This window comes from Gracilinanus agilis, chromosome 6 (genome assembly GCF_016433145.1).
Source record: "Gracilinanus agilis isolate LMUSP501 chromosome 6, AgileGrace, whole genome shotgun sequence".
Lineage (NCBI taxonomy): Eukaryota > Metazoa > Chordata > Mammalia > Didelphimorphia > Didelphidae > Gracilinanus > Gracilinanus agilis.
In genome coordinates this window covers 47,218,537-47,237,343 of record NC_058135.1, presented here as the reverse complement: position 1 = coordinate 47,237,343, position 18,807 = coordinate 47,218,537, and the positions used below count along the sequence as shown (strand labels likewise).

Below are 18,807 nucleotides of genomic sequence, written 5' to 3'. Positions count from 1 at the left end.
AATATGACAATGTACTTTATAAATACCAAATAAATATGTTTGTAGATAATAAAAATGTAAAGAAATAAACTTGCTTATGAAATGTCATTTACCTTCATGTGAAGATACTGGAAGAGAAAGTTTTCATAACTTACTAAGTTATGTTAACATAACTTACTCTCCACACATGCAATGCTACATTTAAATTGCAAATTTGACCTTACACATTACTTATGATATATAACTTTATTACTAAATTTAATTGCTATTTTTTTACTTTACTTATATTAATCTATCAACCTACCTGCCTAGCTATATCTATCTATTTATCTATCTTTCTATCTATCTATTCATCCATCTATCTATCCATCTATATGTATCCATAATACACAAATTGGGGAAAGAAAGTGAAGATCAGGGAATACATGTTACTTGAGGGCAGGAATTATTTAGTTTTAATCTTTGCATATCAATTTATTAAATACATAGACTATGATATAAAAAATACTATTTGATCATTTGTTTTGTTTTTCAGTGTGTGCTGTATTTATGGGCCTTGAAAATCCTTTACCCCAAAACACTGTTTTTACTTCGTGGAAACCATGAATGTAGACATTTAACAGAGTATTTCACATTTAAACAAGAATGTAAGTATATCTCATGTTTGTTACTGTGAACAGTAAATGTTACAAATGAGAAGCCCTAAACTTTTTGTGTCCTGTTTTCTGTGTCAAAAGTATATTAAATAAAAAAGAAAATGAAGTTGGAGGTGAGATCATGTCTAAAAATTTTGTAATCATATAGATATAGACACAAACATAGATGTATGTTTGTATGGAGAGGAAAGGATGAAAGGAAGAATTTAATAAGACCCTACTATGTACCAAGCACTCTACTAAATACTTTACAAATATTTCTTTTGATCCTTACAGCAACCCTGAGAGGCAGAAGCTATTCTGATGCCTGTTTTCCAGTTGGGGAAACTATGGCAAACAGAAGTTAAGTAACTTGCCCGGGGTTACACAGTTGCTAAGTGTCTGAGGCTGGATTTGAACTCGGGTCTTCCTGACTCCAGGTCCAATACTCTATCCACTGAGTGAACTAGCTATCTCCATCTCTAGGAACAAAAGTTTTTGATTCCTGAGATAAAGGGAGAAAGAGAAAGGAGAAAAAGGAGAAGCAGGATAAGAAAGGGAAAAAACAAAGTGGAAGGAGAAAAAATAAGAACTGATAAAGGAAAGAGGAAGGAGAGGGAGAAAAGAAGAGAGGAGCAGAAACAGGAGAGAGCAAGAGGAAGAAGGAAAGAACAAATATGAAGGAGAAAGGTACAAATATTTATGAATGAATGATAACCATAAGAAAGGATACTACTATTAACATGTATCCTTTCAAATTATAGTAGAGAAATACTAGAATTTAGAAAGGGTATAGATTTGTGTTCTAACTATGATACCAGGCACAAAAAGCTCACTTTTTGATATATTTGTATATGTATATCCAACTTTTCCCTTTACCTCCTCAAAGGTAAAATAAAGTATTCAGAAAGAGTATACGATGCCTGTATGGATGCCTTTGACTGCCTTCCCTTGGCTGCCCTGATGAACCAACAGTTCCTGTGTGTACATGGTGGCTTATCTCCAGAGATCAACACCTTAGATGATATCAGAAAAGTAAGTCTAGCTATTAGCCGAATCCCAGACTTTCAGCTCATCGAATTATCAGCGAGCAGATTCAAATCATCTTATGGATCTATCATCTTGATCTTAAAAATGACATTGTCTTTAAACATGGTCATTTTTTAGTCCCCAGAGAAGAAGCTGTTTTGTCATTTGGGCTTGTTTGTTTGTTTTCTTTTTTTTTCTTGTAGCAAAAATATTGTGGGTTTACACTTACTACTTGAAAATTGTGTTTACTAGACTTCTTTGAGTAGTTAATGCAGTATTTGACCTCTAAAAGTACATACCTTATTCATTTTCTTTGGCATTCTCCAAACATTCATTGTTTATTCATCAGAAGTGGAAATTCTGCATTGCCTTGGAGAAGCTAAAATCACTTGTTTTAAAGCATGCCTCAAAATTATGCTTCCTTTACCTACTCTCAATGACACTTTAAAGTGGTGTGACAAACTTTTTTTTTTGCTTAGTGATGATGGTTTATTGCATGAATAGACAGAATGAAGTTAACTTTTAAGAGAGATTCTTATATTTTATTTAACCACAGCCTATTAATGTTTTTATTTAAAGGGAAGATGGCTAAGTTGACTATGGAGAGATGTTATATTCCTCTATATCAAAACCTGAGATCTCATGGCTAGAAGCTATTTCTAATGATAGAATAGAGTTTTCTCTTTTTCTCTAGAATAAGGCTGAAAACACTGTACTTATAGCTTTGAGAACCCAAAGATAATGAGGAGCAGTGAACCAAAGCATTCTATTTTTTCTGACAATAATAAAGAAAGTTATGAATGTACTTCCTGGTGGTGTATTTAAATATCAATGATAAATAGATGGTATTTATGTATTGCCTTAAGATTTGCAAAGAATTTTACATATGTTATCTCATTTGAGATTCACAACAGCTCTATAAGGTAGATGCTCTTATTATGCCCTCTTTTACAGATGAGGAAATTGAGGCCAAGAAAGATTAAATTAGTAGTCCCAACTCCGTGTCTATGAACTTTACCACCAATATTATAACTCCCATTATATCATTTATATATTTGATCATTCCCACAACTTTATCAGATAGCCCAGGACATATATCCTCTTATTCAGGCTCAGAGAAGTTGAGTTGGCTTACCTGAAACTTTAAGTGGCTGAACAAATACTAAAATATATGCCATTTGATTCTTATATCATTGATGTTTCCACTCCTAGACACGGGCATAGAGAAATGTTAGGACTTAAATACACAAGTTTTTACCATGTTTTCTTAGTGTTTGTGGCATAATAGTTATAACCAGATAGTGTGATATTCTGGGTGTTTGTGTTTATCATAAAAATTTGCAAGAAGTCTCTGAGTTCTCTGAAGCAGGTGGGCACTAGACTCAAAGGAAGGACCTTGGTTCAAATCCTGCCCTTGCCACTTACTACTTGTGTGACCTTGGCTGAGTTATTTAATTTCTGTAAGTATCAGTTGCTTCATCTGTAAAAGGGAAGGGTTAGAATAGATGACTTCTCTGGTGCCCTTTCTAGTTTTACAAAGTCGAGGCAGCCAGGCAAGTGGATAGAATACTGGACCTTGAATCAAGAAGACCTAAATTTGATTTGGTCTCAGACATTAGGAGATTGGTCCAGGCAAGTCACTTAATAACCTCTGTTTGCCCCAGTTCCTTCAATTGCATCATGAGGATAATAGCAGCATCTACCTGATTGTTGTGAGATCAAATGGGATTATATTCCATAAAACAGCACAGTAATTAGCACATAGTAGGTGCTTTATGTGTACTTCCTTTACACCCCCTTAGCCCACCAACTATAGTTTTACAAATTGTTCTGTGATAGTTGTTTGACATACACTAGATGACTCCTCTATAGATTTTACATTACCTGTCTAAAAACTATGGGAATCTCTAAAGTACCTTTTAATTCTATTCTAATTTAATTCTCTACAATTCAGCCGTCCTCATTCTGGCTCTGGTCCAATCTTTCTAGTCTTATTTCATGTTCCTCTACTTTGTGTACCTTTATATCAAGCTACCAGCTGTTCCTTCAACCTCAACAGTCTATCAGATCCTTGGGTCTCCATATAGTTTTTCCACTATGTGACTCTCCTCACCTCCAACTCTTAGAAGCTCTAGCTGGTTTCTAAAAGATTCAACTCATATCAACAAAACTTCCCTTTCCTTCTCTTTCCTTCCCCATTTTTTTCTTTAAGGCATGTATGTCCACATATGTATGGACATGTTGTATACCTCCTACAATATGGCAGCTCTGTGAAGGTCGGTCTTTTTATCCCTAGCACTGTGCCTTAATGGTGGGACTGTATTGAGTTCAGAAAACCTAATTAGAAGAAATGGCAATAGCCCATGCTTTCTTGTTATTGGTATGGCTCTACTTGCTTTTGGCCTAAATCAGGACCATTTTTCCAAGTTACTATATTTGGACTAGAACAACATGAGTAATTATTCATTTGAGAGTGACATTTCTAAATTGTGAACAATGCAAGCCATTCTACATTCTTTTCTTTTTGAAACTGAGATGGCTTCTCGGGAGACTTTGACACCCTATACATATATTCATGGAGCACTTACACACACACACACACACACACACACACACAAGTACACACATATGTGAATTTCTCATCAAAGTGAGGAACTTGTTTCTTCAGTGTAGCCTACATCACTTGAAGGCTCTGAGAATCATGGCCACCCTATATTAAATCTGATTTTTGGCCCAGTGTTTATTCTTGAGGATAAATTTGGATACTCTTAAGTGATTATTTTGTTATTATTTTCCTCAGTATTTTACTTTCAAATGGTTTGATTTTTTTGCCTAACCGTGTTTTGAAACCTCATTGCTAACCAAGATATTTGTGAGCATTTTTAGTGAAGTCTACCCAAGCGATTTAATAAGGACTTTAAATTGTGAAATAAATTAATAGGATAGGTCTCTGTCATCAATTATTTAATCTAATAAATCAGGGAATTTCCTGTTTACTCATTTTGCAGTTAGCCAATAAGAGAACAAAATCCAAACATTGACACTTTAATAAACATTAGCAAGGGGGTACGACAATTAACTTTGGACAAATTTCTTTGCCCTTAGTTTTGGCATAGCTCATTACAACTGGATCTTTGGTGCTGCTGAAAACATTGAGGGTAGAAAGCCATACATAATAGTGATGACAAACTGTGCACATGTCTGAAAAGCAACTTTTTGATATTTTCTAAAAGAGCAGTTCTATAGATAAGTTAGGGATTGTTAGATTATGTTTAACTCTGTCTTCATCCTCCTCCTCCTCATCAAAATGTTTTATCAGCTTGGAAGGATTGGAACGTAGGTTTATGTCCTATCTTATATTATTATTCCTATATTATATCCCAGTCTTTTTTATATGATTGGAAGATGACTCCATTTGCATATAGATATTGGTAATTTATTTTACTTCTGTAGTACTTTTCCTTACCTACAATGGAAATGTTGGTTAAATAATTTTTTTTAGATCATAAACATTTTAAAACATCCTAAACAGAGCCCCTGCTACAGTAGGATCATGGTACTTTGAAAAGTTAATTGATTTTACCTGAAACAATATAATGAGGGAGAAAAACACCAAGACTCAATCTTGCACTCTCTTATTCAGGTGGGTAACTCCTCAGAGTCCAGGAGACATTACATGCTTATTTTCCATTGCTGTAGGATAGTAGAAATAGATTGGTGGACAAAGAGAACAGAGACATACAGACAGAGAGACAGAGAATATATTATGAGGTGACAAAATAGGTTATGAGGAAATTCATCCTAGGGAAATGTACTTTTTATTTTGTTGAAAACTAAGCCATTCCTTCTTCATATAAATACTGGATTCTTGAGGACTAAGAAAATAAAACCCTAAGAATATGCATCTGCTCAAAGTTATGGGATGAACTTAATTACCACCTCAGTCACCTTCCATTTTATAATTATAGTCTATATTTAGGTAAATGATGTCTTTCCCAAGTGAAATCCGTAGTGATTTACACTGTTACTGAACACATGGATTTTTGTATTATACACTAAAAATATTGATGCCTTTTAAAAAAAAGAAAAGGAATAGAGGATATTCATCATTCCCAGGAAGTTCTTAATTTCCCTCAATTTTATAGTTCCCCTCTTCCCTTTCTTCTTGGGCAGCAGCAGCTAGGATAAAAAGATCTGAGGCCTTAAGGTAATAAGTCCTGTTATTGAAATTGAGCTGAGCTTTTGGCATGCTTCATATAGTTGAGTGCCTCATCCAATAATTATTAGAATAGGTAAGCTGTTGCATTGTTTTGGGTTCTTCTGTTTGTCAGATATGAATTCCTGAGTTTCTCCCACTGTATACTTGTCCTTTGCCAAAGATAAGCTTCTCTTTCATTAAATGTTCAACAGCTTTTTCCAAAATAAACTATATTTTCTGGTTCCTTGATCAAACCTTAAGTTAGTCTATCTCAAAATTAACCAGACATCTTTTTTTATCTGCTCTTTTGTGTTTAGAAATAAGTTCATAGTTCTTCGAAAAGAAAAATACACACTTTTATGAACATTTTTCTTCAGGTCATTGTGGTTACAAATGCATGATATTTTTTAGATTTCTAAAACCATTTAGAAGTCTAAGTTTGCAATAAATATTTTACAATTGAAATGGAGATAGAAATTTAGAGGATTTTGTCTTATCAAATGACTTTTAAATGAGTGTTAGAAACATGAAAAATTGCCTCATTCTTTTCAGGTATAGTAAAAAGAAAAAAAGGAGAATGTCACTAAACACCTAATTAAATCTGCCTCTTTCTATTAAAAAAAAACAAATTTGATAGACTATGAGAATTAATTACTTGTATTCCTATGTAGGATTCAAAGAAAATATTAAAGTATTCAACTGAAGAATATGAATTCTTAATTTATTTTCTTAGCTATTTTATGTTTTCCCTGGTTTGGGGGAATGGGAGGAAAGGCTCTGGGACTTCAGTTTATAACAAAATGACAGCTAAAAAGAATTAAAGGAAAAAAAAGTTGTCTTAATTTCAATTAAAATACAAATGTATAAATACTATCGCATATTCTTTTATTGCTAAATATTTTAAAACCCTACTTAGGGAGGTAGCTGGGTAGCTCAGTGGATTGAGAGCCAGGCCTAGAGATGGGAGGTCCTAGATTCAAATTTGGCCTCAGACACTTCCCAGCTGTGTGACCCTGGGCAAGTCACTTGACCCCCACTGACTACCCTTACCACTCTTCTATCTTGGAGCCAATAAACAGTATTGACTCCAAGACAGAAGGTAAGGGTTTAAAAAAAAAAACCCTACTCAGATGCATTGTGAAGGAAAGTCATTCCATAAACACACAGTCCCTTGAAAGTATAGAACTGTGATCTGTAGAAGACTCTAGAAGGGCCCTAATTTTTTTTTCCACTTAAAAGCAGAATGATATGCATACACTTGGCCCAAATTGATATGCTTGCAGACACCTGCAAGAAAAAAAAATGATGAATGAATATTGTTAATGTAGGGGCTTGAAATGAGGCCATTGTGGATTATCATGCATAGTTCTGGAGGCTCCAGAAAAATATTCATGAAATGCAGGCCTTCTCCTTTTAGAATTTTATGAATATACAATGTAAATAAAAAGTTAACCCCTTTCAACCATGCTGTCATTCCTAACCCCCACCACTAGGTGGCAGCAACAAGGAGCATAATAATTGAGAAGCCATTCTTGCTTATCATTGAGCTGGGGAAGAGTTGTGGGGAACTCAATATTATGAGGAAATAGGCAATATGGTAGAAGAGAAGAAAAAGTAGAGAAATGGAAAAAAGGAAAAGGAAATGGGAAGATACAGAAAAGAATGGAACCTGGGAAGATAAAAGAAAAAGAAAAGGAAGAGAAGGAAGGTGCTAAAATATGGGAGCAGGTGGAAGGAGAAGTTAAAGGAAGAAAATTAGGATGAGAAGCTGAGGAAAGGGGTGAAAGAAGGAGCAGGAGAGAGCAGTTTGAGGTTTGTAATATGTTGAGGAGAACCTTATGGATGCTGGCTTCTAATTCTCTTTGAATTCCAAATTTCCAAAGATTAGTATTTTTTCTTTCTGTCTTCTATTTTTCTTAGTTAGATCGATTCAAAGAACCACCGGCATATGGACCTATGTGTGATATCCTGTGGTCAGACCCCCTGGAAGACTTTGGAAATGAGAAGACTCAGGAACATTTCACTCACAACACAGTCAGGGGCTGTTCATACTTCTACAGGTAAGCCTTGGGCTGTCGTCCTCTCTCATGGAATGTTGGTTTGGTGGACAAGACTCTTCTTGGCTACTCCAATTTATTTGGCCTGTTAAGAGATATTGCCACCATTTACGATGTTATTTAACTATCCTTTGGAAAGCAAGAGGAAATGGTGAGTTTAAACAGATATTGTGGTTTTAAAGGACTCTGAGAGCTTTCCAAATGAAATAATTCCATTCTCTATGAGAAGGAGGTAAGGCAGGGAAGGAAGGGAGAGAAGAGAGGAGCAGGATTTAGCTAGAAATATTGTTCTGCTCTAAATAAAAAGAATTTATATTTCTAGTAGGCTTTATATTTACATTTTTTTTCCTCACATCATCTGACTAGAATCAGGCAAAAACCCCCATGATGTCAGGAGGAAGTATAGCATTGATGATTTCAGTCTAGAAAGTTCCTTAGAAGTTGTTGAATCCTACTCCCTCATTTTACAGATAAGATCACTGAGGTCATATGATCATTGAGTCATAGATATGGAGCTGAAGTGATCATCAGAAGCCATCTGGTCTCAACCCCTCATTAAACAGATAAGAAAAATGAGGTCTAGAGAGCTCACATGACTTTCTCAGTTAACTTAAATATGTTATCCTAAAAGAGCAGGGCCAAGAGGAGAACACATACACTTCACACCCAATTCTAACTCCTTTCTCATCATAAAGTCGTTAGTTGCTTTTTAAATATGATACAACCGAGGCTTAATGAAATAAAAATATTGGATCAAGTTGAGTTAGTAAATGTCAGATCTATAGAGTCAAATGCAGATTATCATTTTGCATGAATAAAAACCAAACCAAACCAAAAATCTTCTAAACAACTAGAACTGTCCCCCCAAAATGGCATCAGCTGCCCTGAGAGTTAATAAATTTTTTAACCTTAGACATCTGTAATCAATGACTACATGAGCAGACAATAAAGATATCATATATGAAAGTTTTAAATAGAGGTTTAACTAGATGACCTTTGAAGTCCCTTCTAATACCTACATTCTATAGTCTAAGAAAAATATACTCTAACTCTCTAAAGATGCTAGTGCCTAGGCCATCGCTAGTTCTGTTAATTCATTTAAGAAATCTGTTTTAAATTCATATTAGGTTCCTTGCTTCAGCACTAAAAATAAAAAGCACCACTGTTTAAGTGAATTGAACAAAGTTCTTCCCAAGTTTATCTGTTTTCTTCCCTGATTTGGATAAATGAGCCTAATGATATCTGCCTCATAGTACTCTGGTAGTCATAATGTTATTTTGAGCCCAAAAGCCTCAAAACTGTTTTGTAGTCAGTTCTACACTTGAAAATATTTGGGATTTGTAAATCCCTTAAGATCACTATTCACTTCAGAGAGAGACTCTACAACATGATTTCCATTCTGCAGTGCCTACAGCTGTTTCTTGATTCCTCTTTCACTTCAAATACAGGATTCTTTATTGGATAACCCTCAGGCTTTCTAGGTTTTCATTATTAGGAATGAAGTTTTTGTGAAAATATGAAATGAAAAGAAAAAAATAACATTGTGTACTTCAAAAGAAGAGGATGATAAGAATGTATATAAACTCAAGAAATCACTTTTTGACCTCTGAAGCCAATAAAATATCTATGTTCCAACAGTTATCTCAAGTGATTAGACTAGTTTTGAAGTCTTAAATCATGACAAATTTTTTTAAAAAGTTTTTTCCCCTATATTGTCAATGAGATCCTCTCCCTTCTTAGATATCTACATGGAGCTAAATATTGAGATTTTCAACAATAATCTTCCATGTAATTTTCTATATCAGCATGGTTAGAAGCTGTGGTAGGGACTATATGAAGTGACATAAAAATACAAAATAACTGGATGATACAGTGTCAGAGTCCCAAGACCTCTGACCACAAAGATCCTGGGACCCATCAAAGCCTTTCTGTGATGCTAAGGAAGATGTCATCATAGAATTGTTTCACCCAGCCTTTAGGTGTTCTGATCTGCCCAAATCTCATGACACTTGAAGCATAACTTGGCACATGATACTTTCCCAGGAACTGATTCCAAATGAGAGAACCCATATACACTCAATAGGCAGAAACACTCAGTAGGATCAGATGTTCCTGCCTTCCCCAGCAGCCTGCAGCTACATTGCACAACTACCAAGCAGTATCACCTGGTTACTTTACTCACCTTCCTTCCAACCCCAAAGGTCTACACATATAGTATAATGGGATGACATAACAAAAGTTTCACATTCTTCATTTTTATATGCTAGTTCCAGAGTGCCTAAGAGACTATTATTTCCCTTTTAAGGCTTTTGGCAATAGTTGCTGCCTTTTTTTTCCAATAGATAACCACTCTCCCTTTTAATTGTAAAATCCAAAAGAAACTTCACAGGGCAGACAAATAACACAGAATAACATATTATTCTTGTGTATACAACTCAGAAGGAGTCTTTCCTCTCCTTACCCAGACTCCATGAACATAAAGGTATCCTAGCACTAACCCCAAGTAGGGATTAGCAGCTATTAGAATAAATAGGTGGGAGCAGCTGGGTAGCTCAGTGGATTGAGAGCCAGGCCTAGAGATGGGAGGTCCTAGATTCAAATCTGGCCTCAGACACTTCCCAGCTGTGTGACCCTGGGCAAGTCACTTGACCCCCATTGCCTACCCTTACCACTCTTCTGCCTTGGAGCCAATACACAGTATTGACTCCAAGATGGAAGGTAAGGGTTTAAAAAAAAAAAAAAAGAATAAATAGGCAATACTTTGCAAAATCTAGCTAAGTTGATCCATCTCCCTGGTTGTCTGTCTGTCTGTCTCTCTCTCTCTCTCTTTCTTTCTCTCTCTCACTGTCATCATTGTCTCTTTCCCAGGCTCTTTCTATTTCTCCCTCCCCCTGATCCGCTCGATATTTTACTTTTTTCTAATTACATGTAAAAACAATTCTTTTTTTAATTGAGTTCCAAACCTCCTCTTCCTTTCTTCTCAGCAATTTGATATAAATTATGCACTCAAATATCTTTCCATATTAATCATGCTGAGAAAGAAAATAGAGCCTTTCTTTTCCCCCAAGAAAAAGAAAAACAAAGAAAGTTTTAAAAACTATCCTTTGATATGCATTCTGACTCCATCAGTTCTTTCTCTGGAATTGGATAGCAATTTTAGTCCTTTGGAAATGTGTTAGGCTGTTGTATTGTTGAGAAAAGCTAAATCATTCACAGTTGGATCATCATACAGTATTGCAATTATTGTATACAATGTTCTCCTGGTTCTGCTCACTTCACTTTATATCAGCTCATGTAAATCTAAAACAGGTTTTTTCTGAAAACACACTGCTCATCATTTCTTATAGTATTCCATCACAATCATAGACCACAACTTGTTCAGACATTCCCCAATTGATGGGCATCCCCTGAGTTTCCAAATTTTTGCCAGCACAAAAAGTGCTGCTATAAATATTTTGTATTTTCAGATTTTTTTTGTTTTCTTTAAATTTCTTTAGGATATACACTTTGTAGTGGTATTGCTATATCAAAGGGTATGCACAGTTTTATAACCCTTTGGACATAATTTCAAATTGCCCTCCAGAATAGTCAAATCCATTCACAAATCCACCAATAGTGAATTAGTGTTAGAATTTTCCCATGTCCCCTCTAACATTTGTCATTGCCCTTTTCTGTCATATTAGTCACTGTGACAGGTGTGAGGTGGTGCCTCAGAATTGTTTTAATTTGCATTTTTCTAATCAATAGTGATTTAGAGCATTTTTTTCATGTGAAGCATCAATCTTGTAGACTCTCTCTACCTCTATAACTATACTTGCCTAATTAATTTTCCTGCTCATCGTACCTCTTAATTCTTAATGGTGCCAGAGCCCCTGGTACAAATCTTAGTTCTTAGGTCTTTGTTCTCCATTTGTTCTTGCTTTCCTGCCAACTGAAACCCTGCTTTCTTAGACACTGGAGTGGGACAGGGTGAGGGTTGCTTCACTTGACATACATGTAAAATCCACCTCAGTAAGACCTCTGCAGACTCCACCTTTTACTCTTGAGAGTTTCTCCAGGTGCTCCCTAAAAGCTTCTTTTTATCTTGCCTTTTTTTCTCTAATTAGAGTATAATCTCCTTGAGGTCAGGGACTGTTGTTCTTTCTGCTTGTATTTGTATTCCTGGTAATTAGTATAGTGCCTGGCACATAGTAAGGGCTTAATGCATTCTTATTGTCTGCCTGCCTGCCTGATTTTGTGGCTTTTTTTCCCAATCAGATTTTAGTAGCTCTTTTTAGAGATAAAGGGGACTTCAGGGGATTTTAAGGCCATCATCTTGCCTTAATGTAGCTGTAGCGTTAGACTTATGCCATTCTTGGATAATTGGTGTCCCACCATGAAAGAGAATCTATACCATGATTTATGACCTTACCTTTTATTGTAGGAATTGTATTCAGACTGGCATATGCATTATTCATAGGATTTCACATTTAAGGTTCAAAGGGAGCTTACAAGGCATTGAATCCAAAACCCTCCCTTTTTTTTTTTTTTTTTTAATAAATGAGGAAACCAAGAATTGCCTGAAGAGGTAAACAAAATCAACACAACACATGTGTTGACACATAGTAAACTTTCAATAAATTCTAGTTGACTGACCCAGGATCACATAGCTAGTAAACATCTACTGCAAAATTCAACCCCAGGTTTTCTTGGATTCTATCTTCTTTGCTATACTTGGCCATTAAGCATGAAGTTGATAGTATTAATATTGATAATCAATTTTCATGTAGCATTTAACTGTTTCAAAGCACTTTCCTCACAAGGTGGGTTGTGAAAGAATTATGATAGATTAAACACTGGGGGCTCAGAGAGGTTTAGTCAGATAGCAAATAAATATCAGAATTGGCCCTGGGACCCAGACCTCTTGACTCCAAGCTGCTGTTCTTTTCACTGAATGCATCCTGTCTCAGCAAATTAGCATCATCGAGACCCTGTGGACTTTATAGCTCACATTTCTATGTAATACCCCCCCATTGCTTCTCTTCCTGTAATTCCCCCATGTATATTTTTCATATTCTTATATATTTACTTGTTATCTCCCCCCAGTGGAATGTAAGCTTCTTGATGGATAATATAGATGACAGAATCAAGATGAAAAACCATATGATTCAATCATTAAGCATTTACTAAGTGCCTAGTATATGTCAAGTACTTTGGCAGTACACTTAACTAAAACACAGTGGAAGAAATCCTAGATTTAGAGTAAGAGGCCCTATATTAAAGAACTAGTTGGTCTATTCAATAACTGTGGCCTTGTGTAAGTCATATTATTTACTGTTACTTTGAATCTTCAGCAAATTCATCATCCATAGTGGTACTCCCTTCACTTAGGCAGTTTGCAACACTTCTCATCTAGGGTAATTCTTGCTCAAGTCTTCACATAAATCTTCCATAAAGCAGCAATCCAATGTTCTAGAAGCCTTCTTTAGTCTCTTAATATTTCATCCTGGCAGCTATGTCCAAACTTTATCACTTCTTGTTCTCTCATGGCCAACCAATTTCCTTTTCTATACATTAATTTCCTAATTGTTATCTTTTACACTACTCCTGCATATATATTATTATTGGTAAAGTGCTTTGGTCAATTCATACTTGCCATTTATCTGCCCATTGTCTTTTGTATTAATAGTCACTTGATTCTTGGGAGATAATGGTGTTCCATAATTAATAGTTATAGAGCATCAGCCAGAAAATATTAGTATTTAAATGATGTGTAATGTGTTATGAAGCAGCTTAAGATAGTTGAAAAGTCCATAGTGACTTCAAAAAAGCAATCTTGACCATTCTTTTTCCTCTATTCAGTTATGGATCAGGTTTATAGTTCTTCTACAACAATTCAAGAAACTCATGGTATTCTGGGAATTGGTGCAATTGGTGCAATATTTTACACAGTAGAGGAATATTTAGAGCCATATTAAGGTAAGGTTCTAGAAGTAATAAAGAGCCACTGGAGTTTATTGAATAACAGAGTAACATGGCTAGATCTAAGATTTAGAAAAAATCACTTTGGCAGCTGAGTGGAAGCTAAGTTCATGGGCAGAAGAACAACCAGAAAGCTATTGTAATACTCCAGGGGAGAGATGATGAGGGTCTGAATTAGGATGACAATAAAGAAAGAGGGATCTGTATGAGAGATGTTATCAATGTAGAAATGATAAGATTTGGCAACAGATTATTATTGACTATATCTAGGATAATGTGGGTGTGAGCAAGGAGACTAAGATGACAAGGAAATTACGAACTTGAGTCTGGGAAAGTGATAGTGCCGTTGACAGGAATTAAAAAAAAAAAGTCAGGAAAGTAGAGTTTGAGGGGAAGACAATTTGGGGGGGTATGTTGAGTTTGAAATGTCTTTGGGGGGCAGCTGGGTAGCTCAGTGGATTGAGAGTCAGGCCTAGAGATAGGAGGTCCTAGGTTCAAATCTGACCTCAGACATTTCCCAGCTGTGTGACCCTGGGCAAGTCACTTAACCCCCATTGCCTAGCCCTTACCACTCTTCTGCCTTGGAGCCAATACACAGTATTGACTCCAGGATGGAAAGTAAGGGTTTAAAAAATAAAATAAAATAAAATAAAATAAACAAAAAAGAAATTCAGTTTGATTATCAAAAAGACAATTGGTCATGTGGAAGTGGATCTCAGGAAAGAGACTAGGACTGGATATATAGATGTGAGGATCACTTGCATGGAGATGATTGTTGAAATGAGAGGAGCTTATAAGAATACCAAAAGAAATTTTATGAAGGGAAAAGAATAGAAGAGCAAAGACCCCCACAGTTAATGAATGTGGCATAGATTTCAGTCCAGCAAAGGAAAATAAGAAGCAGCCAGTAAAGAACAAAACAAAACTAAAAAAGAAAAGAAACAGAACCAAATATCACAAAACATAGAATATGCAGGAAGAGAGAGGGATTAATAGCATCCAGTGCTGAAGAGAAGTTAAAAAAAGTGTATTGAAAAAGGGACATTAACTGTAGCAACTAGGAGATCATTGGTAACTTTGGAGAAGGAGGTTTCAGCTGAATGCAGAAGCCAGACAACAAAACTTAAAAGTGATTAGGAGAAAAATGGAGGTAAGTTATTATACAAGATGATTTTCTCAAGGAGTTTAGCCAGAAAAATGGAGCAGAGAAATTAGAGAGCAGCTAATGGGAGTGGTTGGTTAAGTGAGGGCTTTTTCCCCCCTTAAGGATGTGGAAAAACAGACATGATTTTAAGCAGCATAGAAGTAGCCAAAAGGAATAAAGAGATAAAGAATTAGATAGAGAATGAAGACAATAGTAGGGACAGTCTGCTAGAAAAGATAGGAGAAGATGGCACAGAAAAACAAGGCAATCAAAAATAGAGCATAGAGTGTAATTGAATTGGTTCACCAAGGGATAGAGAAAGGAAAGAAAGAGGAGTATGTATCTGGGAAAGAAGCAAGAAGTAGAAGGAATGGAGATAAAAGTGAGGATACTCATAAGGAATAGGAAAAGATAGAGGGATTATTATTATCAGACAGAAATGAGAAAATAGGTATATGGGAAAGCAGTTCCTGTCCTTTTCAGTAATCTTTTATAAACATCTATGTTTTGCAATTTTCCCTAATTTCATTTTATTAATTTTCATTTCCATTTGGTTGTATAGCACAAAGGGTGCTGAGTGAGGTGTTGAGTCCAAATAGGGTGGTTCCATTAACAATGATAAGATTGCTATGGATAGGCTGACAAATTTGTGCCCATTTTCTACTTGTTATTCACCTTGCAGTTTCACATATAAATGATCTAGGGATGATTGGTCTTATTTGGATTTCATGCCAACCTTTTTGCAGACTCATTTTCCCCTCCACTGCTTTTTATTGTCTTGTGAGGTGATTCTGCTCATAATTTTCTGCCACTCACAAACAGCATTTTACAGGTGATCTTGTCTCCTCAGCCAACATTGTTCTTATCTGCTATGTTGCACCTTCTGAAGAGAATAAATGCTTATTGATGACAGTGGTTAGTTTCTAGGCTTTTTTTGACCTCCACAAAGTGATTGAGTCCATCACATTGGTAAAACTTTTGTAAAAAAAACTTATGATAATCAAAATGATATACATATTGAATTAAGATAAAATGGTTTTAATAATAGCTTTATAGGGTATCGCCTCAGGCAGGTCTGGATGAATAGGAGAAAGGGCTCAACAAAGAATTTCATATATCATTAGATTTAGGAGGAAACCTCTGGGAACATCTAAGTTAGCCCTGTCATTTTATAAAGAATCTCTCATGGCCAGAAAGAGGTGTTAAATGGTGCTTAATGAATATTTTGTCTTTGTTGTTGAACAGATTGGCATTTTAGGAATCAAACTTCAGAATTAGTTTTATAGATAACTAACAGAAAGCAATAGAAAAATAAATGTTTAGGTGGGAAAAGCATAAGAAATTCAGGCCATTTGGAAATATACTGATAGATGGGTCTTAAACCCAACAGGATCTAACAAAAAAGGCACCTGCTATTCTAGAGTCATTGCTCCAATAGCTTTGGATTTTTGTGCAGCAAGTGAAGGAAGACAAAGTTGAATGTTGGGTTTTAGATAATACAAGCCAATCAACTAGAGAAAATGCTTCACTACATTTTCTCCATGTAACAACATCATTTTAAACAAAAAAATATATATTTTATCTTTTCTACTCCCATTATTCTGCTCACCATATTCTTGTATTCTTTAGAAGGAAGGAAAAATAAGGAAGAAATTAAAGAACAAAATAGGAAATATTATAAAGATATTGAGGCTTATACATAGTGGACTACACATATACAGATATATGAAGGATCTCTGATGTCTACAAAATGGAAAAATCCATTTCACTAATAATGATAGTTATCTAAGGGGAGTTAGGTGGCTCATTGGATAGAGAGCCAGACCTAGAGATGGAAGATGGAAGATCCTAGGTTCAAATCTGGACACAGATACTTCATAGCTGTGTAACCCTGGACAAGTCACTTAAGCCCAATTGCCATTGCCTAGTCCTTACAACTCTTCTGACTTGGAACTGATAATTAGTATAGATTCATAGTCAGAAGGCAAGGGTTTCAAAATAAAAAATAGTTTTTGGTTTGTGATTTAAGAGATGTACTCAGAGGCAGCTGGGTAAGCTCAGTGGATTGAGAACCAGGCCTATAGACGGGAGGTCCTGGGTTCAAATCTGGCCTCAGCCACTTCCCAGCCGTGTGACCCTGGGCAAGTCACTTGACCCCCATTGCCTACCCTTACCACTCTTCTGCCTTGGAGTCAATACACAGTATCCAAGACGGAAGGTAAGGGTTTTAAAAAAAAAAAAAAAAAGAGAGAGAGAGATGTACTCAGAGTGTGTTCCCAGAGGAATGGGAATGTTATAGGACTTAGAATCATACAATTAGCCTCTTATTGTGGACATGATTTGAACTTAGAACTTCTTGCTTCCAAGCCCAGCACTTTCATTACTAGAAGACTATGCTTCTGTTAAATGTGTAAAATAATTTTCATTTCTACTTGAAACTGAAAACAGACATTTGCTTCACATTTGGCCTTGTTTTTTCTGGAGAGAGGAAAAAACAGAATTATAAAACATAGTTTTAAAATGTAATTTTGTGCTAGAGTTTCAAGACAAAAGGAAAACAAGGCAAGTTTCCCAAATTTACCAGATGACTTAAAAAAAATGTCATTTTCTATGAGCCACAAAATTCTATTTGGTTTGTCTTGGGAATTCATAGGACTAATTCTAATATTATTATCTTGGTAGGCCTATTGTGATACTAGCTAGCATTTATAACATGTTTTAAAGTTTGCAAAGTATTTTACAGGTGTTATTTCATTTGATCCCAACAATAAATTTTGGGAGATGGTGCTTTTATTATCCCTATTTTACTCTTGAGCAAACTAAGGCAATCAGAGGTTAAGGGACTTGACTTTTTAATATTGAGTAACTTGTGTCCATCCTCTAAATCCTCCACATTTTTCTTAGCAGTGAGTGGATACCAGTGGAGCAAACAGGCTATCTATCAGTGACTCCATTCTCTCTCTATGTAATTAGCCTACCTTCTTTTCCACTTATGCATTGCTTAACAGCATCTTTCATATTACTTCGTCTGTGTATCTGTTCATCGGTAGTATACCATAGCTCATTACCACTCAATATGTATTTTGCTATTGATGTTGGGGCAAATTAAAACGTTGATTTTTTTTTGGTAGATTGTAGCATTACAGCTTCATAGCCATGTAGTATCATTGAAAGGATGTTGATATAAAAAGATAGGCCTTTGTTTCAGGGAAAAAGCATGTTGAGGCCATAAAAATAATTACTAGAGAATTTTCCAAATGCCATCCAGTCTATTCTCTTCCTTCCAGTCAATATTGGCTTTAGTTCATTGCCTGACCTGAAGACTTTGTTCGAGATATATGTACTAATGTATTCACTAATGGAACAATTCCACGAACTGTCCTTCTACCTACTTTGTAAAGTCTGTACATCGAGCATTCTTCATCCACTTAGTTTATCCATGTATATAATTTGGCTGAAGACTTTTGACTGCTAATAGAACTCTTTTAGGAGACCTTGAAATTTGTCAAAGCTTAATGAAATCAACAGGATGTTATCCACAAACAGGATAAAAATAAAGTCCAGATAGTTAAAAAATGTTTAGTTTAAAATACAACAGAAGTTGTATGTCCAAAAAGCAAATTCTAAGAAAAATGACAACACACTTTCTTTTACCTTTGTCATCATTTGAAAGAAATTCTGATCTGAAAAAGTAATTTTTTTAGTCAAACTAGAAAAAAACAAATACTTATTAAGCAACTACTGTTCCCCAAACTGCTCTAAGTATTAGAGAAACAAAGAAAAAATAAAATGACCCTTGCACTC

General features: G+C 35.4%; 1 protein-coding gene across 1 annotated transcript in view; it reads left to right on the top strand.

The window, feature by feature from the left end:
• The window catches only part of PPP3CA (protein phosphatase 3 catalytic subunit alpha), a 242,692-nt gene that overhangs the window by 151,024 nt on the left and 72,861 nt on the right, over nucleotides 1-18,807 (top strand). Inside the window, exons 4-6 of the mRNA XM_044681627.1 lie at nucleotides 515-626; nucleotides 1,504-1,649; nucleotides 7,762-7,901. Of these exons, the coding sequence (XP_044537562.1) occupies nucleotides 515-626; nucleotides 1,504-1,649; nucleotides 7,762-7,901 (398 nt within the window). The remainder of the gene's footprint in view (nucleotides 1-514; nucleotides 627-1,503; nucleotides 1,650-7,761; nucleotides 7,902-18,807) is intronic.